Source organism: Apiospora phragmitis (genome assembly GCF_038363925.1).
Source record: "Apiospora phragmitis strain CBS 135458 chromosome Unknown utg000011l:1.0-3236445.0:1.0-3240683.0, whole genome shotgun sequence".
Taxonomy (NCBI): domain Eukaryota; kingdom Fungi; phylum Ascomycota; class Sordariomycetes; order Amphisphaeriales; family Apiosporaceae; genus Apiospora; species Apiospora phragmitis.
Window position 1 is genome coordinate 613,639 of NW_027117411.1, and position 24,388 is coordinate 638,026.

General features: G+C 54.1%; 10 protein-coding genes across 10 annotated transcripts; 4 read left to right on the top strand and 6 right to left on the bottom strand.

The window, feature by feature from the left end:
- Nucleotides 1-1,374: 1,374 nt before the first annotated feature.
- Nucleotides 1,375-2,871, bottom strand: PG994_013016 (uncharacterized protein; the record flags this gene model as incomplete). Its single annotated transcript, XM_066864425.1, has 2 exons — nt 1,375-2,358; nt 2,437-2,871. Coding segments are annotated over 2 exons (1,419 nt in total), but the record flags the coding sequence as incomplete, so codon positions are not given.
- Nucleotides 2,872-4,139: 1,268 nt separating this feature from the next.
- PG994_013017 (major facilitator superfamily transporter) lies at nt 4,140-5,998 on the top strand (the record flags this gene model as incomplete). The annotated part of the gene is made up of 3 exons (XM_066864426.1): nt 4,140-4,244; nt 4,369-4,968; nt 5,078-5,998. 3 exons carry the CDS (start codon nt 4,140-4,142, stop codon nt 5,996-5,998), a joined length of 1,626 nt encoding a protein of 541 aa, XP_066709387.1.
- Nucleotides 5,999-6,993: 995 nt separating this feature from the next.
- PG994_013018 (uncharacterized protein) lies at nt 6,994-8,658 on the bottom strand (the record flags this gene model as incomplete). Its single annotated transcript, XM_066864427.1, has 1 exon — nt 6,994-8,658. The coding sequence occupies one exon, from the start codon at nt 8,656-8,658 to the stop codon at nt 6,994-6,996; it is 1,665 nt and encodes a 554-aa protein (XP_066709388.1).
- A 786-nt stretch (nt 8,659-9,444) lies between these two features.
- PG994_013019 (alpha-glucosidase) lies at nt 9,445-10,735 on the bottom strand (the record flags this gene model as incomplete). Its single annotated transcript, XM_066864428.1, has 2 exons — nt 9,445-10,534; nt 10,602-10,735. 2 exons carry the CDS (start codon nt 10,733-10,735, stop codon nt 9,445-9,447), a joined length of 1,224 nt encoding a protein of 407 aa, XP_066709389.1.
- A 31-nt stretch (nt 10,736-10,766) lies between these two features.
- On the bottom strand, nt 10,767-11,402 carry PG994_013020 (alpha amylase; the record flags this gene model as incomplete). Its single annotated transcript, XM_066864429.1, has 1 exon — nt 10,767-11,402. One exon carries the CDS (start codon nt 11,400-11,402, stop codon nt 10,767-10,769), a length of 636 nt encoding a protein of 211 aa, XP_066709390.1.
- A 786-nt stretch (nt 11,403-12,188) lies between these two features.
- On the top strand, nt 12,189-13,897 carry PG994_013021 (uncharacterized protein; the record flags this gene model as incomplete). Its single annotated transcript, XM_066864430.1, has 2 exons — nt 12,189-12,696; nt 12,765-13,897. 2 exons carry the CDS (start codon nt 12,189-12,191, stop codon nt 13,895-13,897), a joined length of 1,641 nt encoding a protein of 546 aa, XP_066709391.1.
- A 129-nt stretch (nt 13,898-14,026) lies between these two features.
- PG994_013022 (uncharacterized protein) lies at nt 14,027-14,347 on the bottom strand (the record flags this gene model as incomplete). Its single annotated transcript, XM_066864431.1, has 1 exon — nt 14,027-14,347. The coding sequence occupies one exon, from the start codon at nt 14,345-14,347 to the stop codon at nt 14,027-14,029; it is 321 nt and encodes a 106-aa protein (XP_066709392.1).
- A 1,370-nt stretch (nt 14,348-15,717) lies between these two features.
- On the top strand, nt 15,718-16,573 carry PG994_013023 (ubiquitin carboxyl-terminal hydrolase- family 1; the record flags this gene model as incomplete). Its single annotated transcript, XM_066864432.1, has 2 exons — nt 15,718-16,102; nt 16,221-16,573. The coding sequence occupies 2 exons, from the start codon at nt 15,718-15,720 to the stop codon at nt 16,571-16,573; spliced, it is 738 nt and encodes a 245-aa protein (XP_066709393.1).
- A 444-nt stretch (nt 16,574-17,017) lies between these two features.
- PG994_013024 (uncharacterized protein) lies at nt 17,018-18,373 on the top strand (the record flags this gene model as incomplete). The annotated part of the gene is made up of 1 exon (XM_066864433.1): nt 17,018-18,373. One exon carries the CDS (start codon nt 17,018-17,020, stop codon nt 18,371-18,373), a length of 1,356 nt encoding a protein of 451 aa, XP_066709394.1.
- A 558-nt stretch (nt 18,374-18,931) lies between these two features.
- Nucleotides 18,932-20,484, bottom strand: PG994_013025 (uncharacterized protein; the record flags this gene model as incomplete). The annotated part of the gene is made up of 2 exons (XM_066864434.1): nt 18,932-20,058; nt 20,112-20,484. 2 exons carry the CDS (start codon nt 20,482-20,484, stop codon nt 18,932-18,934), a joined length of 1,500 nt encoding a protein of 499 aa, XP_066709395.1.
- Nucleotides 20,485-24,388: the final 3,904 nt, after the last annotated feature.

Consider the following 24,388-nt stretch of genomic DNA (forward strand, 5'->3'; position numbering starts at 1 on the left):
CACTGTCGCGTTGAAGCCAATAATTCGGAGTTTCTATGTAACATATAGAGATGGGTTGTCAAGATGTGCCGGCGAGAGTTTCAAGTTGAACAAAGGCGTGTTCAGCAGCATATGAGTCCAAGCCACGGATTTATTCATGATCCTACGTCGGATTTGGGCTGGATGATGGCGTTTTATGATGTTCGTCTGTACGTTGTGCGGCGTTTGGGGAGGGGGGGGCGGGGTTTATCGGTCATTACAACGGTCATGACCACGGGGTTGGTCGGTTCATGGGATCCTGACAGAGGGTCATTATGGGGTTTTTAAAACAGTTCCTTACGTGGAAATTCCTATCATTGCCGGACTATTTTCTTTTCAGCGTTCTATAGCCACAACTGTGCTTGGCTCGGCATGGCATCTCGGAGTTGACGTGGCGGGTAGCTGAGGTGTAAGCTACGAAAAGCTTGATCCTTTTTTTGTTTTCACATCCCCTTAGTGGGAAGAACAGATGATGGGAGTACATGGAAAGCAAGGTCAAACGAAAGAAGAAACATCTTCTTCACACATGTCCAGGCAAAGACAAATCTTGTACGATTATGTTGGAGATGAGGCGGGAAGGGAGGGAGAGGGGGTGAAAACAGCCACCCTTTGTTTTCTTGTTCTCCCAGGCAATCAGAAGAGGGAAGAAAGATTTGTTGGTGTGAGCGTGTGAGAGAGTGTGAGAGTGTATGAGAGATCATCACTCGAGATTAGCCAGCCAGCTATTAGCTTTTACAGTACCCTCGGAGTCTGCACACCCCCGATGGCGGCCTTTCAGAGGCTCGCTATGGGGGAGAAATGCAATAAAGAAAGAGATATTAAGTTCATAATGATGCCTTCATTTCTAGTTTGAAAATTCCATCTTGTGTCATGCCTGTGCTTGACTTATCCTGCCTCTTGGAGCTTGCAGTCAAAACCTGGGACGTGGCATCACCAGCATAACGAATCGCTGCATATGTATCAAGTCAGTCAAGTCACGCACGTCAATATGATGCAAGCATGGTGCGTATGTCTGTACTGTGGTTCTGAATCCTCTATATGCCTCTGTATTTTGAGTGAGATGATTGGTCTTTATAGCCATCACCCACGTCCAAATGTACCATCAGCAACTATCAATATGCTTGCTCCATAGCAATTGCAAAAAGAATCGCGGAGAATCTCCCGAGGCACCACTTGGCCTCGAGAAAAGGGTATCTTTATAACTTCTTCCCGGCTTCTGGGTGGTCTATGTACAACAAAAGCCCAATGCAAGTCAGCAGCAGCAGTAGATGGCTGCCCAATCAATTCCTCTGGGCGGTGCATTCCGCGCTTCGTAAAGGGGTGTAAGTAAGCGAGACTTCAGAATATGGCGCGTTCCTACACAGCGCTTCCGAGGTCCCAGTTATCCGCCCTGAATACCAGCAGGGCAAGTTTGTGCCGGACGAACAGGCCGAACAAACCGACCGCGACTTGCATCGCGGTGATCTCCCAGGCCAGACGGTCTTCTCGCAACGGGCCGCGCCAGACGAGCCACAAGTTAAGGATAGTGAAGTTGCTCGTCTCGAGGATCCGGCCCGTGTCCTTTTCCTTGATGGCGCGCAACAGCTTCAGCGAGGCCAGCAGCTCCAGGACATCCTTGACGAGGGGCTTCGGCTGCTTGTCGTCCCACTTCGTGACGCTCGGCTCCAGGAGCCCGGACCGCGCGTTGAAGTGCGGCAGGCGGTGGCGCGGGCAAGGAATCAGGCCAAAGAGCTGGGGCACGCTGTAGAGGAAGTTGAAAATCTGCGGGATCAGTAGCAGGATCAAGGTCTTGGAGAAGTGGCCCAGGATGGAGACCATGACGAAAACCATGCCGGCAAAGTAGCAGTATGTATCGCCCACGAAGACGCGAGCTGGGTACTTGTTGTGCAACCAGAGCGCAAAGGAGACGCCCAAGAAGGGTAGCAGGAAGTAGAGCGAGAAGAGATGCGAGTCGGTCGCGGGATGCGGGTAGGGTGTGATCAGGTAGAGCACGTCGTTGAAGGCCAACAGGAGGGCAATGACGATGGACTGCGAGACCTCGATGCCATTGATACCCGCCAGGATATTGATACTATTCGGGCTGAAAATACAGAAGGCGGCCATGTAAGCGTAGTAGAGAAATCCCAAGTCGAGCAATTCGCGGTCGGCATAGGGCTGGAGGAACGTGGGTAGTACGATGGAGGTGACGCCGAAGTCGATGAAGTAAACGACCAGGAGGGGGATCGAGGCGAAGGCAGGGATGAAGAACTTGTGCCGCCAGCGGATGTCGAAGAGATCGTCGCCGATGCCCAGGATGGTGATGAATTGCAGAGAGATGATGGCTGCAAGATAAGAAGCAAGCTACGGTTGATATGGTTAGTGTGACGCAGGGCGGCAGGGGGGTGTGTTGGGATTGAAGGCGACAGTGACGTGACGTACCTTGGTATGGGGGAATTTGTGTAGCAGGCGACCCTTCTGGACATAGTCGAGGTTCATGACCACATCGCGGTTTCCACCACCACTAGTAGCGAGCACGATGTCCTTGTAGAATGGGAAGGGGATGAAGACGATGATGACGAGCAGGTAGATGACAGCACAGATGGCACCCATGCACTCGGGAAGCATGTCTCGGTTGTTCACCTTGGCCATGTCTCGGCCGTGCAGACCAGCCTTCATGAAGGTCGGGCCCAGCCAACGGATCATGGCATAGCTGGCAGCAAAGCCCAGGCCGCTGAGGGCCAAAGATGCGATCAGCGCTCCTGCTCCCTCGCCCGAGAATGTATTGGCCAGTATGGTTGTGCAGGCAAGCGACAGAGCGGCGAGGCCCAGGGACTCGGATCGCGAAAGTTGGCTCGACATGTTGGAGGCGTGTGGCCCTGGGGACGCGCGACAAGGACGATGGATGATGGGCGTTGGTTAACTTGGACTGGACGACACGAGGCAGTATCGCCGAGGTCAGACGTGCTTCATGCCTTGTAATGAATGTTCAGTCGGCGACTGTGAACATGCCGGTTGCTGAGAATGGGGTGTTGGTGAAGAGGGTATACTCTTCACAAGTTGTGATGCTTTTTCTTTTTCTTGGCGATGCGTGTCCTCAAAAGGCAGAACGCGCCTGCCGATTGTTCAATGGCAAGGATGCTGTTAGGCTGAACCCCACCCCGGGCTTTAGCGTCCCTTAGCGTCCCTTAGCGCCTTCGGTGGAGATGCCCAAGAGAGCTAAGCTCATGGCCGTGGATCATGGGTGTGGATGTGGATGTGGATGATGATGATGAGGGGCTGACTATCCGCGGGGTTGTTAGTCTTTCCGTGTTGTACTTATGGTTGTTCCCAAGGTTAGGATATACAAACTTGTCAAAGGGGTCACCAAACTAACTTCCCCGTAGTACTGCACATTCTTCTAAGCGTGTCTAACGGACAGCACCTTCATTCACCAGACCTGGTTCCGACAAGCTGCATCTTGGCTTGGGTACTGATGGGCTGGATAAGTGTGAGGATGCATCGATTGGTTGCACAGTTCCGTAGTGATCGCCAGGACTTGCATCACTGTATTTCACATCCAACACCTTCTTGCCGCATCCTCCCGTCCCAAAGCAGCCAATTGCATCATGCCCTCTCAGGACCCCATACCCCCTTTACGCGATACTTCACCACCGTGCTGATTATTTCCGCCTTCCTTGTCCCGCCCCGTCGTCACACCCCTGGGCAACCTACATACTAAAAGTCATAATGTAGCCCGTTGACCATCATCCGGCACCAGCCCTTCGCGCCTTCGGGGTATATATAGAGATCCCTAGCCCGTTACCCGTTTCTCGCTCCTCCCCACCCCCAGGACACTTTGTACTCAAAGACAATACCGCTATGTTTGCTATGCTCATGTCCTTTGCTTAACGCCGAGCAGCAACATCCGTGCGGTCTGAAGGAACCTAGGACCCCTGAGACATTGTATTATTTGGGGGCTGGGTAGCTCATGCCCGTTTGCCACATAATACCCCCTTAGACCATCCGAACTTGGCCAGTTTCATTGTATGCTGCTGCAACGAGAATATGACTCCAAACCCCGATATCGAAAAAGAAGGGAACAGTCCCGGGTACCAGGGACTGCTAATGACTCTGCTACGTCCTCGACCAACAAATCACCCTCAATGACGCCCTCAAGTACCGACGAGAAGGCAGAAGAGGAGCGAGTTGAAGCAACTGGCCAGGAGAGCAGCGCTTCCATAGCTTCTGGGAATTTGGATAGTGACCCGGTAAGGCCTCGTTCCCATCCCCGATGCAAACATTGCACGCGTCTTACGAAACGTTGACCCCTGAAACTTTGCTTTTCATATGTAACATGATAAGATAGCGCCAATTGCTTCGCACGGAAGCCAGGCGAGCAGGCGAAGCAGTAGGCTCTCGCGGGTCCTCAGCAGACCCGCCGCCAGCAAGAAGAGCAGCAGCAAGAAGGACGAACTGACCCCCGCCCTGCTCCCCCTGACCGACCTCGACCGCGGCGTCGTTGGGTGGGACGGCCAAGACGACCCCACGCACCCGCAGAACTTCTCCCGGAACCGAAAATACTGGATCATCGCCCTGCTGGCCCTCGTGACCTTCATGACGCCCCTGGCCTCGTCCATCCTGGCGCCGGGCATCGAGCTCTACAGCGCCGAGTTCGGCGAGCCGAGCGTGACGCTGGGCGCCCTGCCCGTGAGCATCTATTTGTTGGGCTACGCCATCGGGCCGCTGTTCCTTTCGCCGTTGTCCGAGATCTACGGGCGATTCATCGTCTTGTCGTGTTCCAACGTCTTCTTCTGCATCTGGTTCATCGGCGTAGGCCTGGCGCCGAATCTGGCATCGCTTATCGTCTTCCGGCTCCTGAACGGCATTGGCGGAAGCGCCACGCTGACTATGGGTGGCAGCGTCATTGCTGATGTCTTCCCGGTGGAAAAGCGTGGGTTTGCTATTTCGATTTGGACGATTGGTCCTACTATGGTAAGCCATTAAATGCTTGCCTTCTTTTTTTTACCGGTTACTGTGTCTTCGAATGTCCTGCATAAGGTGCCGAGAAATCACCAAGCTAATACCGCTGTTTGTAATCAAGGGGCCATCACTAGGGCCTGTAATCGGCGCCTTTATCGCTAGTACGATCGGCTGGCGGTGGACGGCCTGGATCGTCATGATACCATCCACGCTGGCCACCATAGTGTTCATCATCATGTTGCCCGAGACCAACAGCCGCATCCTGATGCGACGCAAGGTCGCCGTCCTCCGCCAGGAGCTCGGCCGCCCCGACCTCATCTCCTGTTACGAGACCGAACAGAGCCGCACCCTCTCCAAATGGGGCGTTCTCCGGCAGGGCCTCACGCGACCCCTCCAGTTCCTCTTCCTGTGCCCCATGGTCGCCATCCTGTCGCTCTACATCGCCTTCGTCTACGGCACCGTCTACCTCATGTACAACACGGTCGCGCCCGTCTTCGAGGGCCAGTACGGCTGGGGCGCGGGCGTGGCCGGCCTGCCCTTCCTCTCCCTCGGCTGCGGCTACGGCATCGGCCTCGTCACCTTCTCGCTGTGGTCGGACCGCGCCGTCGTGCGCCAGACCAAGCGCAACGGCGGGAGCTTCGAGCCCGAGATGCGCCTGCCCATCATGCTCTGGTACGCCCTCGCGACCCCGCTCACCTTCTTCTGGTACGGCTGGTCGGCCCAGTACCGGACCCACTGGATCGTGCCCATCCTCGGGCTCGCGCCCCTCGGCGTCGGCATGTTCGGCATCTACATGGCCGCCCAGGCCTACATCATCGACGCCTACCCCGTCTACGCGGCAAGCGGGCTCGCGGCCTTCTCCGTGGTCCGCAGCCTCGTGGCGGCCTTCCTGCCGCTCGCGGGGACCGACCTGTTCGACCACCTGGGTCTGGGTTGGGGCAACAGCGTGCTGGGCTTCATCTGTGTGGCCATGATCCCCATCCCGGTCTTGATTGGTCGGTTTGGGACCAAGATCCGGAAGAGGTATCCGTTAAAGATGTAGGCGCAACCGTTATAGATAATACGTAATTTTACCCCTGAAGTTTACCCCTGTGAGGGTTCACCGAATAAGAATATTGCACTGATCTTTGATTCCGCAATATCCTAGATAGCATAAATGCTGACCTACCCGTGAGCTATGATGTCATGGCCCCTTGTGCTCCAGATAAAAAGCACACCACCCATGATTCTCGAGGAAATCTGCACCGCCAGTTTTCGTTATTCTTAGAAACTTATTCAAAGCTCAAATTTGTTTTGCTTTTTGCTACTATGGCTCAAAAACGAACAGTAAAATCGATGAAGGGTCGCATATAAGCCGAGGCGTGTACATTTTATCGTAAGGAGTGTGAAGTCCTCCGCCCGCACCCGTCATCTTGGGTATTGTTATATGTGGCCAAAGGCTCAGATAAATGCAAAGCGTAGATGCAAACTAGCCAGCAGATATCTGAACATTACCAGCGCCAACCAGCTGATGGGTGAGTAAAGTGCATCTTGAATCTCATAGGAATAGTTTCCAGCACGTCATGGGCCGGCTACACATGAACTGAATCGGGAAAGACCCTCGAAGCGATGTAACCCCCCATACTGCTTTTCATTGGTGCAGGTAGCTAGGACAGGCGCTGCTTCCATGTAGTGCTACCGTCAGTCCAATAACTGGGCCTCTTCATCCTGGGGTCTTCCATGGGGCACCCAAAGCTTTATTTTGAGGCTGCCATGATGCAACCGCTGTTGCAAGCATCAAGTGCTCTTCCTGCAAATGTAGATATCGTGTATGTAAATTGTTCAAAGGAGGGTTACATGTTGGCATTGGAAACAGCAGCAGTGCAGATCTGAGCGCTGATGGCATGCGGCAAGACTCAATTCAGTACCCGAGATATCTGGCATATTCTGCGGATGGTACTTAACACCTGAGTCCGCGGGTACTTTGATAAAAAGCACGCGGCAAAATCTCGAATGAGACTGTTTCTTCTGTTTCTTCTTATTTCCTCTCCCTTAGTCTCAACCGTCACTACTGAAGGGATCAATATCCATAGTGTCAAGACCAGGCAAAGCGGTCAATAAGTGCTTGTCGAGAAGTTTCGAGTATATCTTGTTGCCTCCAGGTAGCCGATGGATGCGATGCCTCAAATACCGTATGTGCTCTACTGCGTCATGCCGATCGGAATCTACCGGGATCCGGGCTACGACGTTAATCGCAGCTGAGGCAACATCAAAAAGCTTCTCGGTAAATCCGCCTCCATGGACGGCGAGGCATTCCAGGTCGAGCCCCCTGATACTCGAAACCACATCCCGGGCTATATCCAGTGGGTACTGATAGGTGTAATTGGCTGGTACCAGCTCAGTACCTGGAAGATCTTCCGAAAGATGTCCTAGGCGAAGGCGAACTTGCCACAAGATGGCGCGTAGCCACAGTTGCGTGACCCCAAGGTTCGCGATTTGTGTATCTTGTAGTGATGAAAGAGGTGTTAGACTCGAAGCGCCGCATATCTTGGCCTCGATATCGTCCAGGGCGCCGGGAGAGTGCGGACTTGACAGATTCTCGCCGTTATATGTCTCTATGAACGACGTATCTAAGGGGCGAAATAGTGCAATCAGACATTCAAACCCAGCAAGAGCCTGCGGGTCGTGGATTTCGAGAATGGCCGAGTTCACGGGAGGGGACGATGGGGTAATTTGGAGCGTTATGGGACGCCGGTATCTGATGGCATGAGAGCGCTCAGAGACGACTAGAACCCAGAATAGTCTCCCCGCGAGTGTTCGGCAAGGTTCCTGGAACATGTCCAAGTCCAGCAAAAGGAAGAGCGTGGTCGTTTCGCGAAGGAAGAAGAAAGCCTGGCTATGATGAAGAAGAGCAGCATGGCATGCATATATGAAGAATGTGAATAAGACATGCTCGAGAGTGGGATTCGAGCGCCTTGCCAAGTTGCGATGAGCGGCGAGAGCTTCTTCCAGAAGCGTCCATCCGTAAGCGGCGTTGGTGTCGACGCCTACTACATGGGAAAAGCGCCGGCTGCCAGGCTCTTCGGCTTGAATGAATACCATGGCGCACATGCCCACCACAACACAATAGGCTTCCACGCCGGATTCCGAGGATTCCGTAATCCTTCTTCGGAGAGACTCGACGTAACCGAGGGAGAGGATGGGTATGGTTGGGCAGAGCCGAGCAAAAAAGCGCTCGACGCAATGGTCGACGACATAGCTGGGCAACAGATTCCGATGCCTCTGAAAGGATTCGTGTGGGAAGCTGGTGAAGGCTTGTGGCGATATGGGCAGGTCCAAAGACGAAAGGATGGGAAGGCCGACGACAGGGGAGAGCAGGGGTGGACTGGTAGCGGAACTGTCGTCTGGGTCGGGGAGATGGAGCTTGGTTGATTGGGCCTTGCCAGCCGCGGCAACACATTGGTCTCCCAAGCCGACCTTGATGCAGCGCTGGCAAGGCCGCGACTCGCTGCATCCCTTTTGCAAGCGTCGACAGCGCAGACAAGCACGCGAGACCTGTGCCCGCTTCGCTCTCTTGGAAACTCGTTGTTTCATCTGTTGGGCCGGCGTCTGGCTGTCATCGTCGACAGCAGCAGCTGAGGATTCCGAGGCATATGAATGTGGATCCGGTGGTGAATCCCCGTTCCCGCTTCCGCTTCCGCTCCCTCGTGTACCATCCGACATGTTGGAACCAGAAAGGGAAAAATTTTCTGACTATGGCAGTTGTTTGGGCCAGATAAGAGAGAGGAACGAAGGCATGATGGTAGCACCTGGTAGCACCTGGTAGCACCGAAAAGCATTCCTTTTCCTTCTTACGTAGTTGCGGCAATAGCTCAAGGCTTCCTCCTTGTGGTATCCCAAGTAAGTAAGCAGTACGTGGTGGAATGGATGATGTTGCGTCCTGGTCAATCGAAATATGATGCGCGCACAACGCTCGGGTTTGGGTGCTTTATTTGGCCAGCTTGGGTCATTATTTGCGGGGTTGCTAATGCACTTTCACCCTATAATGCATAAGAGGCTATAATAGTGACATGCCAGGCACTCAATTGACAGGAGGTTTTGATCTGGGGTAACATGGAGGGAGGGAGGGAGGGAAAGGCAGGGACCGACCAGGTAGACCTGCGGCTCTCGCTCGCTCGCACACACACCTACAGTAGAACCTGTTCCTTCGGCCCGAAAGGAAACCGGGGAGTGAGTGGGAAGGAAGGCACTTCAAGAGGAAAATCAAGGAATCAATGATGTACTTTTCCATCTCTCTGCTGTTTTCTCTCTCATTATTTTAACGAATGTATATACATAAACTGTTATGTAAGTGACAAGGTCCTGTAGTACCCTGAGATAGGTAAAGTACGTGTACGTATATATGTAGAAGGAGAATATGTACAGGACGATGATTTTGGAAAGTGGAAGGGACTCGGGATTTCCCGTTCTGCATAACCCACCCCATCTAGGTAGTCCGAATATGGAGGGCTAGACCTCACCCTCAAAATTGACGTATAACCTTCCTTCCCACGCTTGCAGATCGTCCCCCAGATGTGCTGGCTTCTCCTCGGCAGCTGCTGTGCTGAGGAGGAGTCTGGCCTGCTTCTCCCCACAGTCCAGCAGATGGAGTACGTCAACTTGTTTCTGTACTTGCTCTGACCAGTTCATCACCACCAGCGCTCTCTTTCTGGCAGAAGAGGTGGTCCCATGCTCAGCCACCGGGGCGTTGCATTCCTTCATGTACACATACCGCTTTTCGTCCTGCTCTTCCAGGTGTCGAAACGCACCAAAGACGAAGACGTCTGCGTGCTGCTTCCTCAACCTCAACGCCTTCTTCCAGAACTCCAACACACTTTCTGGGTCGCCGCTCTGCTTCTGCACGTTGATATTGGGGAATTCATCATGTACCCTCATCCACGGATGGTCTGACGTTGTGAACCCGGCATTCTTCGCTTGCCCGTCCCATTGGAACGGCAGTCTTGCGTGGTCTCTTCCCAGGACCTGCAGGCCATGCATCGTCTCCGCCAGCCGTTGCTTATCTCCACTACGCACTGCATCCCCATGGAAACTTCGGCTCTCCACGTCATTGTATTCCTCTATGCCCCAATCACGTGGCATATTGGTCATGCCGATCTCCTGTCCCTGATACAAGAACAGGGTCCCCGTGAGTGTTGCTTGCCACAATGCGAGTGTCTTGGCGCTAGTGGCCCAGAGTTCGGGGGTGCTAACACTTCCGAATCGATTCACAGCACGCCCGTTGTCATGGTTCTCGCAAAAGACCGTGGTCCAGCCATCGGTGCCTTCAATAAAGGTTTGGAATCGTGCCACATGATTCTTGAGCTTTGATAGCGCGTATGGCTGATAGATATACTTCGGCCCAAAGCCACCACCCGTGCCCAGGCGGATCATGCTGAACTCGAACACCATATCGAGCTCCTGTGCTGCGGCTCTTACGTAGGGCAGGACATCTGACGGCCCTGACATGTTGGAAAGCTCGCCAACGCTGACGGCTCCGTATGGAGCAAGAGCTTTTTGGTTCATCTCATGAATAAACTCATGGATACGCGGTCCATTGCACCTACAAGTGTCACAATCAGTTGTCTGCTAACGACTGACTCTCGGCCCGCACCAGACTGGAGACTTACCACATCTCCGGGGCAGGCTGGCTTTCCCACCTCGGATCTGTTACGGGTGCATCGGCATATTCTGTGCGTTTCGAGTACTTATTCACAGTGTCGATCCGGAACCCATCCACGCCTTTGTCCAACCAGAAACGCATAGTATCTTGATAGATGGCCTCCCGACACTCGTCATTTCTCCCAGTTGAGGTCAGGCTGGTCTGGCGCGTAGAGATGCAAATAGTACTCCTGTGTCGTCTCGTCCCAAGTCCATGTCGGACAAGCAAAATAGCCTCGCCAGTTAGTAGGGGCTAACCGGTGGCCTTGGGCATCATAGCGTGCAGGTTTCCATATGTACCAGTCACGCTTTGGGTTATCCTTGCTAGATCGTGATTCTTTGAACCACGCATGCTCTACACTGGTGTGGTTCACGACCAGATCCAGGATCAACTTCATGCCTCGCTCGTGGCACTGCCGAGTCAATGTTTCAACATCCTCGACGGTGCCATAGGGCGGGTAGATGGCCTGATAGTTTGACACATCGTAGCCCATGTCTTTTTGTGGGCTGTCGAAGACCGGCGACAGCCACACGCAGTCAACCCCTAGGTGGACAAGGTAGTCGAGCTCCGAGATAAGGCCTGGGATATCTCCCCATCCGTCCCCATTCGAGTCCTTGAAAGAGGCCGGATAAACCTGGTAGAAGACGGAGGATTTCCACCACGGCTCTTTTCCGAGAAGGCGGGCACCATTCTGCTGTGTGGTATGGTGGTGGCCATTGCAGGTACCACTACTACCAGTCACAGTGTCTGTGATCCTTTGGGACATCATTTCGCCGCTGGGCTTTTCGGTCCTTTTGATGTCACCTACACCCAACCGAGGGGTTGCTAGCAGGGCGGCAGGGGAGCTGAATGGCTGCTAGCTCTTGCTTGGCCGTCGATCCTCCAAGAACTGGTTCTCGTCTTGGAAGCGCGACGCGAAGAAGGTGTTGTTGGACGCAGGATAAATCGAGTAATGACCTCTTCGAGCCACGAACATTGCGTTGTTGCGAACCAGTTCCAATTTAACGATGGTCAATTGAGCCTCACACTCGCCAAGATGTTTTAGCTGGATAAAACAGGACACAACTCCGCATAACCCCGACTCCGACAGCCTGAACGGCCGATGGCCAATGGCATTAGCAAAACTCCGCGCCCCCTGCTCAGCGCAACATCGCGCCCGAGCTCGCTACCAGTGTACCACCCAAGAAATTCAAATAAACAAGCCGACAAGCCGACCCCAGATTTTGGCCCCGCAGCGCAAGGGAATGCGGAGGATGCTATGTACTGTAATGAAGCCTGGGCCGGTCCTTTAGGGGGCTTTGCGGTCATTCGATAGGAAACACACCTTTCTACATCTGGCCATTCCTCGAGTTGCACAAATATGCGTCGGGGTTTCCTGTCACAAGTAAATATCCTTTCAACATGACTACAAATAGGCCCGATGCCGTTGCTCTAACTCTCGGGGATCTAGTCTGGTCTGACAGCAGCAATCTCCCACGCGGCGAACGTCTAACTGGTTTCTCTCTTTGCTACGACCCTACCTAGGAGTGCAAGGGATCGAACCTCCTTGGGCGTCATGTCAGGCGCTGGTACACAGCCACAGGTCGGTAACGGAGACCATGGCGTGGCAGACTCGAAAGGTATGGCCAGCTCGGATACCACCATGCTGGTCTCGGAAGCCAAGCACGCGGCCGATGCCGAGCAGCGGATGAGCTTGTGGACGGCGATGAAGCTCTATCCGAAAGCCATTGGCTGGTCCGTCCTTCTCTCCTCGACTCTGATCATGGAGGGTTATGACTTGGCCCTGCTGGGCTCACTGTACGTCTCGCCCCCCTTCAACGAGAAGTACGGAACCTACGACGAGAAGAGTCGCAAATACGCCTTGTCGGCGGCATGGCAGTCTGGACTGTCCAACGGCGCGCGAGCCGGCGAGATCATTGGCTTGATACTTGCAGGTTGGACAGCCGATCGATATGGGTATAAAGTCACGACAATGTTCAATCTGGCTCTTATGATCCTGTTCGTATTTGTGCTGTTCTTTGCTCCAAATGTGCAAGTGCTGGTTGTAGGAGAAGTACTGTGTGGTAAGTTTTCCCTACTTGTGCCGAACCAACATCAATGCGGACGCGTGGAGCCAACATGTGATGATCAGGGATACCGTGGGGCGCGTTCCAGTCTGTCACACCGGCCTACGCCTCGGAAGTCGCTCCCGTGGTGCTACGTCCTTACCTGACGACCTTCATTAACATGTGCTGGGTTATCGGACAATTCTTTGTTGCTGCCGTGAACAAGGGTTCGGTGGACCGCATAGATGAGTGGGCCTACAGGATCCCTTTCGGAGTCCAGTGGGTATGGCCGATTCCCATTCTTGCTGGACTTATCTTTGCTCCGGAAAGCCCCTGGTGGCATGTTCGGCACGGCAACCGTGATGCCGCCAGGGCCAGTCTTTTGCGACTCACGAGCCCCGCCGACAAAGATTTCAATGTGGATGAGACCATCGCCATGATCGAGCATACCAACGCCTTGGAGCGGGACCTCCGCGCCGGTACCACCTTCCGTGACTGTTTCAAGGGCGTCGATCTGCGTAGGACCGAGATCGTCGTCGGCATCTGGCTCGTGCAGACGCTCAGCGGGCAGAATCTGATGGGCTACTTTGCCTATTTCATGACCCAGGCCGGCATGGACCCGTCAAACTCCTTTTCGCTGTCCATGGGCCAGTACGCCCTCGGCATGGTCGGCACGGCTGGCTCCTGGTTCCTCATGGCGCGCATGGGCCGCCGCCGTATCCACTTCAGCGGCCTGTGCGCCCAGTTCATCCTCCTCGCCATCGTGGGCTCGCTCGCGTTCTCGGGCACGCAGGCCTCGGTCTGGGGCATCGGCGCCCTGCTCATCGTCTTCACCTTCGTGTACGACTTCACTGTCGGCCCCATCACGTACTCGCTCATCTCGGAGCTGTCGAGCACGCGGCTCAAGGCCAAGACCATCGTCCTGGCCCGCGCCGCCTACAACGCCAGCAACATTTTTGTTAACGTCGTGACCAACTACCAGCTCAGCTCGACGGCCTGGGCCTGGGGCGCCAAGGCGGCCTACTTCTGGGCCGGCACCTGTCTGGTCAGTACGGTGTGGGTCTTCTTCCGGCTGCCGGAGCCCAAGGGCCGCACGTACGCCGAGTTGGATCTGCTGTTCGAGCATGGGGTGCCGGCGCGCAAGTTCGCGAAGACGGCCATCGACCCGTATGCGGAGAGATTGGGGAACGCCCGGAGCAACTTGACTAACGAGAAGTAGAAGGAGTAATGACACGATACTATATAGTGTGATCCCTCGGTACGGTAATCATAATTGGAAACAAGTACGAATTTAGCTTGCATTGTGTTCTTTGGTATGCGCCCACAAATCAGTAACATCATTTTCCCATCATGCTTTGGATTTGGATATCTTGAAGCCGGAAGGGTCGTATTTCTGTGACACGTCCTGGATCAGGGCCCGGTTCGCCTCTCCGATGGCGCCGAGGGGATCCTGCTCGCCGTGCGCGTAGTTGAGGTACAGCCAGTCGACGTAGGTGCCCCTCTGCCGGGACCACGCCTCGAGCCCCGCGAGCCACTTGTGCGACTGTTCCTCGCAGTACGCGAGCGTCGCGTCGTCCCGCGTCAGGATGCCCAGCAGCACGAGCTGGGAGTCCTCAGAGACTTTCTCGACGGCCAGCTGGGCGGCGCTTGTGCTTTTGGTCATGTCCATGGCGGGGTGCTAAGCCAGTCCTGGAAAGCGGCGGGCTTCTCGACTACTTTGGTGTTGACGAGGGGTAGTGGATGATGGTATCGCCAATGTCTGGGGCGTAGAGCCCTATGATGGCAGTTTCACAGCTGGTGTCCTTGTACATATCTTGGATGAATTGCGTCAGGAAGCCGATGTGCTGGGTGGTCATGCCCAGTCCGCTTATACGCATGCCGGCCCAGGTGCGGGTTCCCTCGAGAGTCCGGAACGCAAAAAGTGTGACGACTCCTACGTTGCCCGAGTCGGCCTCTCCGTGAAGCAAGTGTGGCAGCGCCGAAAGGAGCGATATAGAAAAACGTTCCCAATAGGGGTACGAAAATGGCCCTTTGCAACCCGCTAATTGGTCCGGCTTGAGGTCCGGCCCCCACCCAATTGCCCGGGCATACAAATGTGGGTGTATAGGTAACTAGTAGATGAGATTGCTGCACAGTCTGAAGCTCCTCCGGATCCCGCATCCAGTGACAGGTAGAAAAGAGATAAACGGTCTTAACTCGGGCCTAGGAGTTGGCACAGCGTGGATGTGATCGCATCACGGCGCGTCCAGTGTCTACGAGGGGGCAAGGACGCGAAGTGATCCACGAGATAAGTCGCATAGTGTAGAGTATATAGAAAGTTGGGACGGAAGGTGGCACCTGTGTAGATTGAGGAAGGACATCAACCACGTTCCGGAGATTCTCATAGGTCTGTACACGATGGGGATCATGGCATCGAAGGCAAGCTTAATCCGTATGCCTAGGCTCGAACGGGGCTGCCCCCGGGTTTGGCCGTGTTACTGGCTTAAATGCAGAATAGGGGCCGAAAAAGGACGGGAGGCTTCCAGTGGGCGTAGCTCAGGCCAGCCTGCCAGCATGGCTTGCATGGCCAGCGTACGTAAATCAGTAAGAAAGGATGAAGGGTTGTTAGGTTGGGTAAGTATCTAGACTGGCCACTCGCGCTCCCTAAGACATCTTAAAATGCACACACACCTTGAATCCCTAAGAAATCAGTTCAGTTTTACAAGGATAGTAAAACCCTGGCTGATGCATTTTATCTCCAAGAAAGGGAGGCCATTGCTCTGGTAGTCGGTCACAACTTGTGGTCGGTGCCCTGCATGAAGCCTTGCGTCATAGCTCTCTGCCGAAGGTGCTGCTGCCTCCCAGGATAAGCTGTGTGTGATTTGGCGGGGTTCAACCTGCCAGCGAGCCAGCCAGCGAGTTGAATGAATGCTCGTTCAACCGAAATCCCCACCTTGAAATCAGCTGCACCATCTCATCATCAAGATATTGCACTACACTCTTCTTCCCGTCTGTTTCTTGCTTTTCATACCTGAAGCCCAGACACAGCCACCACCCATCATGGCCTCCGCCACGCAGACACATCCGGACCCCGCCCCGGGCACCTCGCCGGCCTTCATCCCCCTCGAGGCAAACCCAGAGTTGATGACGAACCTGCTGCACAAGCTCGGCCTCAGCAGCGCACTCTCGATGCACGATGTCTATTCTATCGAGGACCGGGATCTGCTAGGCTTCATTCCCCAACCCCGCCTGGCCCTTCTCCTGGTCTTTCCCGTCTCGGCCGCCTACGAGTCGCAGCGCATGGCTGAAGACGCACCCGTGCCCGAATACACCGGCAAAGGTGACCAGGAACCAGTGCTATGGTTCAAGCAGACGATCCGCAACGCATGTGGCATGATGGGCTTGCTCCATGCCACCAGCAATGGGCCTGCTCGAGATTTTGTCGGTAAGCAGCCAATCTACCTGTCTACACTTGTTGATTTATAGATGGAGGGTGTCACATTGTACAATCAAGCAGCTTCACTGACTATACGCCTTCTTTTTTTTTTTTTTTTTTTTTACAGAATCCGGCACCGATTTGGACAAACTGATCAAGGCCGCGATGCCTCTTCCACCTACCGAGAGATCGAAACTTATCGAGCAGACCCAAGCACTCGCTTCTGCACATCACGAGGCAGCCAGCCAAGGCGCCACCGCAGCACCCGACGCCCAAGACGACGTGGACCTACACTATGTTTGCTTTGTAAAGACGAATGACGGCACGCTATGGGAGCTGGACGGACGCCGCAAAGGACCGATTGCCAGAGGAAAGCTAGCAGAAGAGGAGGATGTGCTTTCCGTAAGTGCGCTTCAATGGGGACCACTCAAGTTCTTGGAAGGGAGGGAGCCGATATGCGCTTTTGCTGTGTGGCTTTAGCTGGTTCCCTGGACGACTGATTCGATGTGGTGGTTTGAATATTGTTTGGCGTTGGTGGGATTTGTTACTTTGGGTGAGCCGACGCAGAAGTTGTTAAGAAATCACCCTCGCAGCATCTCATGCGGCCTCGTCGGCGAATCCACGAGAGAGTTCAGTTGTGTTGAATACCAGCTTTGCGTCAATGAAATACTTTATTCCCCATAGTACCTAGGTAGGTAGCCAGGTAACAAGGAGGTAACATGGTTGATTGATTGGTTATATGGGCCCAGCCACACCTCAGCCACAATCTCATTTTTCTTACAGTGCGATGTGCGTTTCGTAACCTAATGAGGAAGAACAACGACACTGAGCCTATTGCTCATATGGTAAAATCGCATGTCACATAAAACTGGCATCTAAAACGCTATTTCACCAGAAGGCCCATGATGGTTTGATGTGACAGCCATGAATATACCCCAGGTGATCAAGCCGCTTGAGACCAAGCAAGAGCGAGTCGCCAAGCTTGCCAGGCATCTGGCCCAAACCGACCGGCTCCGGCACATCTGGCTCGCGGATGCGCCGCCGCACTACCCGTCCGTCTATGCCGCCACCCGCGTCAAGGATCTGCTCAAGGAGCAGATCCTGCAAGCGCGCGAGAAGCGCCGCGCCGCGCAGGTGCTGCCCCCCAACGCCGACTCTCTAGCTGACGACGGCGGCATCAAGGCGCCCAAGAGCATCCGTCAGCTGCTGGAGCGGACGCCGCCGCCCCCGGCCGTCATCGCCTTCACGCCGCGGCCCACCTACTTCCTGACCCGGTACTCACCCTTGCGCGATATTGTGGGCAAGGGTGGTGACCTGAGCCGGCTGCGACTGCTGTTCCCCCGGCTGCCGGAGTGGTTACCGACGGCGCAGAGCCGCCACCGCCAACGGGACGCCATACCCGCCAATTCCACCCAAAACCAAGCGACAACAACAACAACAACAGCAACCACAACGTCGTCATCAACAACAGAGGATCCGTACGACCATATATATGAAACCGAGGTGCGCCCGCCCCTCGACGGACGCATGCCCCCCTTCAGCGGCCCCGGCCGCCTCATGCTCTGGACCGTCGCCGACCTGCAGCAACGGCCGTCTACCGGCTTTTCCCCCGTGGGCAAGGGGCAAGAGAAGGGCGAACTGTACTCCTGGGCCGCCACGCTGGCCCAGGCCACCACCAACCTGCTCAAGTTCGATTTCGGCATCTTGGCCCGGCCCGACCCGTCCTATTCCGGCCTCTGGGTCAGGAGGGGTCATGGCCCTGACGTCCCCGAGCGCCAGATCGCCGCGATATGGCCCCACGTGGAAGAGGAGTCGGCCATCGTGACGGCCGGCATCACCCTGAACGTGGGCTTGCCTCGGGAGGTGCAACTTTTCGCCGGCGAAGACGAAGAAGGGAAGGAAGCAGCAGCAGCAGCAGCAGCAAGCGAGAAGAATGACGGCCCAGAAGACCCCGACGGTAACGACCACGACAAAGATGAAGACACCACCAGCATCGCCGCCGAACTAGCCGCCCGCCCCCCGGGCTTCCAACCCAAAATGTGGCCCGAGTCCAACCTGGTCAACGTGGGCAAGCACCCGCCGGCCTGGTGGAGACACGGCGCGTCCTCCCCGTCCGACCGCCCCCGTCCCGTGTGGTACACGCGCGCCATCGAGAAGGGCGGCCGCACCGGCAGCGTCGGGACGTTCGCCCCGCTCGGCATAGACAACTACGGCATCTCGGTCGCGTGGTCGGTCGCACGAGCTGGCGCGGATGCTGGGGCTCCGCAACGCCCTCGTTGATTACCAGTGCGATGACGGCTGGACGACGCTGGCCGTGGCCCCGAGGTACCGAGGCTTCTCCCTGTCCCGGAGCGAGGGGCTTCAGGAACACGAGGGCAAGAGGCAACGGTTGCCCAGGCGGCCGCGTGTTTACATGACGAGACCATACGGCGAGGGAGACAATCAACTGCGGGAGGAGGCAGGGGAGGCACACGTCGAGGATGGTGTAGCTCCGCCCAAATACGTCTTTGATTTTCAGAGAACAAGTTTCAGGTTGCTGGAGCGCTTGAAGCAGTCAGTTGGGGGCAACAAGCTGGATACGCGGAATACCGAGAGTTATATGAACGATCAAAGCACTACTCGCAATTCGGTCGCGACAGACGTTGCCAAATAATAAGAAACCTCGTCATTAGAGCAATCATGAAAGTCAAGCAATCTTCAGTGTATTGATACGTGTACTATATTCGGTCGTTTTCAGGTCGTCTGTGTAGGTGTGAGTATTGTACCGGGTCAATATCTACTCGCGAATCAGTTCTACGGGCAGGCTGTCGATTGAGGATCCGACGCGGTGTGGGCCGTCTAGGTAGCGGATGCCGCAGGAGGTACTGGAATAGCTGGCGGAATATAAGTTTCAGTCGTGCTGCCCATGCTTGTTGTACTTCCCCGACTCTTCTGCCTCTCCCGCCTCTCCTGCCTCTCCTGCCTCTTCATTGCCTTTTCGGCCTTCCTCTCCTGCTTTTCTAGGGCCCTCTTCTCCCTGCGTTCTTGCTTCTCACGGGCCTTCTTTTCCTTTGCCTCTCGCTTCACTCTTGCCTTCTGCTCCTTCTCTTCGGTTTTCTTGGTCATCTTGTCCATGACCTCCTGTTGCTTGGCCTCGATTTTCTGATAGACAGCGATCATTTTACCGAGCCGCGGATTGTCACAGACTAGGTGCTCCTCCTTGGCCTCTGGGTGTTCCTCGCAATTGGCCGGGTGGATCACACCAATAACCTCATCACGTCCAGCGTGCTCTGGATCTTGCTTCTGCTTCTCCCGAGTGGACTCAGGCTCGTCTGTAAATGGCTCAGGATCTACTACGCAAACATCACCCCCACTCTCAACGTCTTGGGAGGACTCTGCTGGATGCCTGTGGAAATACTTACAGGCAAATAAGTGATTGGTGTCATCAGGCTGAGGCTCTGGCCCTTTCCCTTGTGCTGACTCATTTGAGTTTGCATCTTCAGCATGTGGCTGTGTATGAAGTCCTAATCGTGCCGATTCTGGCTTTAGAGGTGACTCCCCGGGGAGGCGTCCATTGCTCTTTGTCGTCTCCTTGTCGGTTTTCTTGCCATTTACGTTGGAGTTATCTTTGCTGGGCTTCTCGAACTGCTCTAATGGAAACTTCCTAATAGGTTTATTGGCAGAGTCCTTGGTAGAGTCCTTGACAGACTCATTGAGAGAATCTTTGGTAGGATCCTTCGCATAGATCTTGGTAGTCTTTCTGTTGGACTCCTCCTTGTCGGATGTCGGGGTAGGCCTTGGGGCAAATACTCGGCCGGCATCTGCATAGGGCTTTGCGTCGGCTTCGGTGGGACTTCTTGTGTAAGGTCTTGCAACAGCGCTTGGTGTTGTTTGGGCTGGTAGGTGTTGCTGGCCGAGTCGCTGGGGCTTTCTCCAGTACGTTCTCGGGTGGAATGGGCCTCTGGTTTCTGGGATTTCGCGGCTGGCTCATGGGATAGATCATCGTACTGGATCTCTGGCGGGTCCGGCCTCTAGTCACAGAGCTCCGCATGATCAGGAGTGTTGTGCTGAGCGGCAAGATCATCATACTGTGGCTCGACAGGATCGCCCTTCCAGTCACACGCGACAGCCTTGCCTTTGCTTTTGCTCTCGTTCTTGGTGGCAGGCTCAGGTGACTCGGACTTGGTGAGTTGATTGAAGTGGCGTGCAAGGTGCTCACGTTGTGTCTCTTTCTCGCTGCTACTTTCATTGTTGTCGGCAGACATGATGTGGGCTTGTTTCTCGGCGAGCTCCAGCTTCTCAGATAGGGAGCCCTGCTCTAGCTGGGGCTTCTCCTGGGTGACTTCACCAAGTTGCTTCAGCTGTTCTTCACCACGCCCAGTGGGAGTCAGCCTGGAAATCCAGGATGCCATTTTTGCCAAAGATCCTCGGAAAAGGTTGGCTATGGCAGTGGAGGATCAAACCTAGTAGTAGAAGGGGTATATGGGTAAGGTATATCTCATGAGCAGAGGTACGAAATGGTGAATGCTTGTGGAGTGTTCGCAGGTATTGACGGAATAAATGAAACAAGCGTCCCGATAGGTAGGTGATGGATGGCGATGGGAATGAGATGGCGGTGGAAATTCGAGTTCATTACGTGAAGTGCTTCGGACTGGCAAAACGGCCTCTGCCTCTGCGCTCTTTCCAAACTGCCATGCCTTGCATTCCTCGATTTGCGTGGCATGCTGCTGCCGTCTATTTAAAAACCGTAGCACAATTCACGGGAGACGGCGGTATCCGAGAGGATAATGGTATCTACGAAGGACAGTGGTTGCCTTTCATACCACCCATCGGCCTCGTTTCGGTAACTACATACCTACATGAAGTCTAGGTAGCTGACAGATGTTCTTATCTAGAGTCAATTAGCAAGAGCTACCTGAGCTCTGGCTAACACAACCGAAGACATCTTCTACCTGAGCCTCAAGCTGCATGTGGGAACATCGAATCAGTATATAGAGTACCGGGATGATATAAGAAGCAGTAGATAGCAAAATGTGGATATGAGCCGAGGATATGACAAGATGCACCACCATGTACAGTGTCAGTTTCCAAACAACATGCTACCATGTTTCTTGATTTGTGAACGGGGGAGGATGGAAGTAGGGGAGGATAGAAAGCGACGTCTTGAAGACGTCATTGGTGTGTTATTTTGTTAGATTTATTAAATAACCGGGGCTGTATAATTTCCTCTTCCCGCGGCTTCCGTCAGTGTTTGACGTCTGGCTTCGTCTGCTCAAGGGACTGGTGCTGCTGCTCCATTGGATGACACATGCAGCGATAGTTCGTGGACAATGGCTCGTGTTTCAGGTATATGCAAGGTACATGTAAAAGGGGATGCCAGACCGTCGTCTCGGGAAGGGGGAGAGTTCGGATGCGAAGTGATGAATGTGGAGGGGTTGCAGATGGAGAACCAACTGATTGCCCCTGCCTCTGAGAGGGTCTAAGGGTCTACCTCCTTCATTGTTCACCAGCGCCTCTGCTTGTACATCAACACCTTGAGCGCTTCAAACAGCAATGGCCCAAGCGGGAGAACAAGCACAAACTTGAGATTGCGAAGTGTATGTGTGGGCACGTTGGAGTGGTGCCATCAGCAGCATCCCGATGGCTAAATCTTCCACTTGAAAAATATGTATGTTGCCGTACAGCACTAACGACCCGTCAGATTGTGGTCGTGCACAATAACTCAAATCCAGCCAGGCAATGTCGAGGAAATGAGTGCTTTGGCCCCCGTGTCGTTATATCACATAACAAACAAAATCAAATAAGTGTGCGCCCGAGCGCGTCGACGGGCCGCTCACAGCTTCCATTGCTGTAGGTGCTCCGGTGATTACCTATCAATTAATACACCCCGTCGCTCTTGAATCGATACTACTAGCCGGGCTTTGATTCAGTAAGCTGGGAGAACGAGATTACATACGCCTGCGGTACAAAGAGCTGTAAACACTTCAGCCACATGGCAAATCCGATGCAAACGCTAAATTGACATGAATGATCCGCAGTGCCATTCCACGTGGAACCTTTGACTGCGCATGGGCTTCTGGTCAGGGGCCCCAGAAGGGGCCGAAGGGGTCCCCTCTCAGAACCACTTGCAGATCGACATCCACCCACTATGTACATGTATAGATGTCTACGGTGATGATGTGATGCCCACACTTCAAGCTGTCTGTCGCTCAATGTATCTGATATCCTACTTGACAATACCTACCATCATCTCTTCCGCGAAATGATATCAACGAAGTAAGGAAAATGAAGAAGGAATAGGTCTTGATGCGCCTGCAGCTGCATTCTCTGCCGGGCCCGAACATGTCACATTGCACGAACAGAAGGTCAGTGTCACCCAGAGATCCAGCTCCTCCTCCTTGGACCATCCAGGTTGGATGCGATGCGATGCTGTAACCTGCCTTGGAAGGTAAGGCAAGGGTAGGTGGAGCAAGGGGACAACCACCTTTCTCCATTGCCGCCAGGATACAGATAACGAACGAGGAAAGAAGCTCAATCGTCCACCCAGAGCATTGGAGCCGGCAATAGCCATGAACAAGATTGGATAGAACTGTATCATCTTGGACGTTTGACGCCGATCAACTCATCTCATACATAATTAAACTCTATCAACTCCCCATCGGTTTCGTCCCAGCTCTATGGGCACCACTTGATCTCCCGTCGGTTCCTTAGAGGCTGATGAGTAAATTTTATCTGTGCATCATTTAGATTTAGGTTAATCCTGCCGGTCGGTAGTATATCAGGTACAGTAGAGTCGAGCCGGTGCCTTGCTTACTCGCAAATCCCGAGTAGCTGGTCGCTAAGACGGCTAGTTCAGGGGACAATCAGCCGACAGGAATTGTTGGATTTTGAGGGTGCGCTTTTCTGCCTATTCGCTATGAGTTTGGTAGGGGTACTTGATAACTAGCTGACCCGTTATGTGGTATTTGACTTGGCGCGGGATTGGCCGTATGTATGAGAGCATCCTGAATTGAAACCATTCACGGGTCGTGATGGAGGTCAGCCTGCCCAATAATACCTGTACAATAATAATTGGAATAGCCCGGTGATGAGAGGGGTACTTAACCTAAGAAGCAGAAATCTGGGTTAAATCGGAGATCAAGCATCCTTGTCTCTGATCGATCGCTGATTTCCCTAGGTTAGCCAATTCAATTATTAATGTAACAAGAAAGTACGCCGTTCCCTTTTTTCTTACGGATCTTCAACGGACATCTCGGTCCTTTAGCTGCCATTGGCAGGCAGTCGCACAAAACAAAACATGTTTTTGCTTCCGGTATGCCCTCTATGGCTGAGCACTCCCTCGAACCTTTTGATAACAGGGGGAAAAAGAAGCAGATTTCCGTCCATTCATTGCAGCCGAGTCCAAGTCCCTGTTGAGAATGCATTGTGAAGTCGCCATGTAAGGTCAAGTGGCCCCTAATGCAGGCATACCTTACTGTTGCTTCACTTTGCGTTGCATACTTGGGGGTCTTCGGATTCTACCCACCACCGCCTCCTTTTTTTCTCCAAATTGAACAAAAGTAAATATGAAACAAAAACTCTGATGATTGCCCCCTTCACCCTCCACGTGCCCCTCATTGGCCGTCGTGTGTGATGGCAAATCACTCCGTGTCCAAGGCCACCTGGGGATGCGAGGGGCCATGTCGACTGGATGCCTGGTGACGGTTTAGCTGCAGCCAGCCAGCCGTCTGGTCAAGCTTTTTCCAAAGGTATAGGTCGGATGAGATGGGGCTGAAGTAGAAACGTTTGCTGAACTCAGTTGAATTTCGTGTAGCGGTACGGCTAAGTCGTAGGCCACGCAGACGTCTCTGCACGTACGACTACATCCATCTCACCCATCCATCTGGTTCTGGTGTATCGGATGGGAAGCATTAGGGTGCTAAATACCTAGGTTAGACCCCTTTTGTGTCCCGTCGGGGCTACGACCAGGGGGCGCCGGGGAGAGGGGGGGAGTGCAGGGGACCGACCACCCGACAACGAAAGAAGAAAAAGGGCCCCAAGAGATAAAAATGCCATGAGAAGAGGCTAGAAAAGCAGAAGACTACAATGGCGCTAGAAATGGCTTCTACCGCGCTACCTTGAGATATATTGACGGATTATTTGGATCTGGCTGGATTTGATTTACCCTGGCGCCAAGTCCAAGTCCCACCGTCATGTGCTGCCGGACCCAGGCCTATGGATGTACTTGCAGTATTAGTAGCAGACAGCCCACCCAATGCGCGTTTGGATCACTCCCCGTGATTCGTTTGTTTCGTAAACACTCCGTCACTCCCCGTC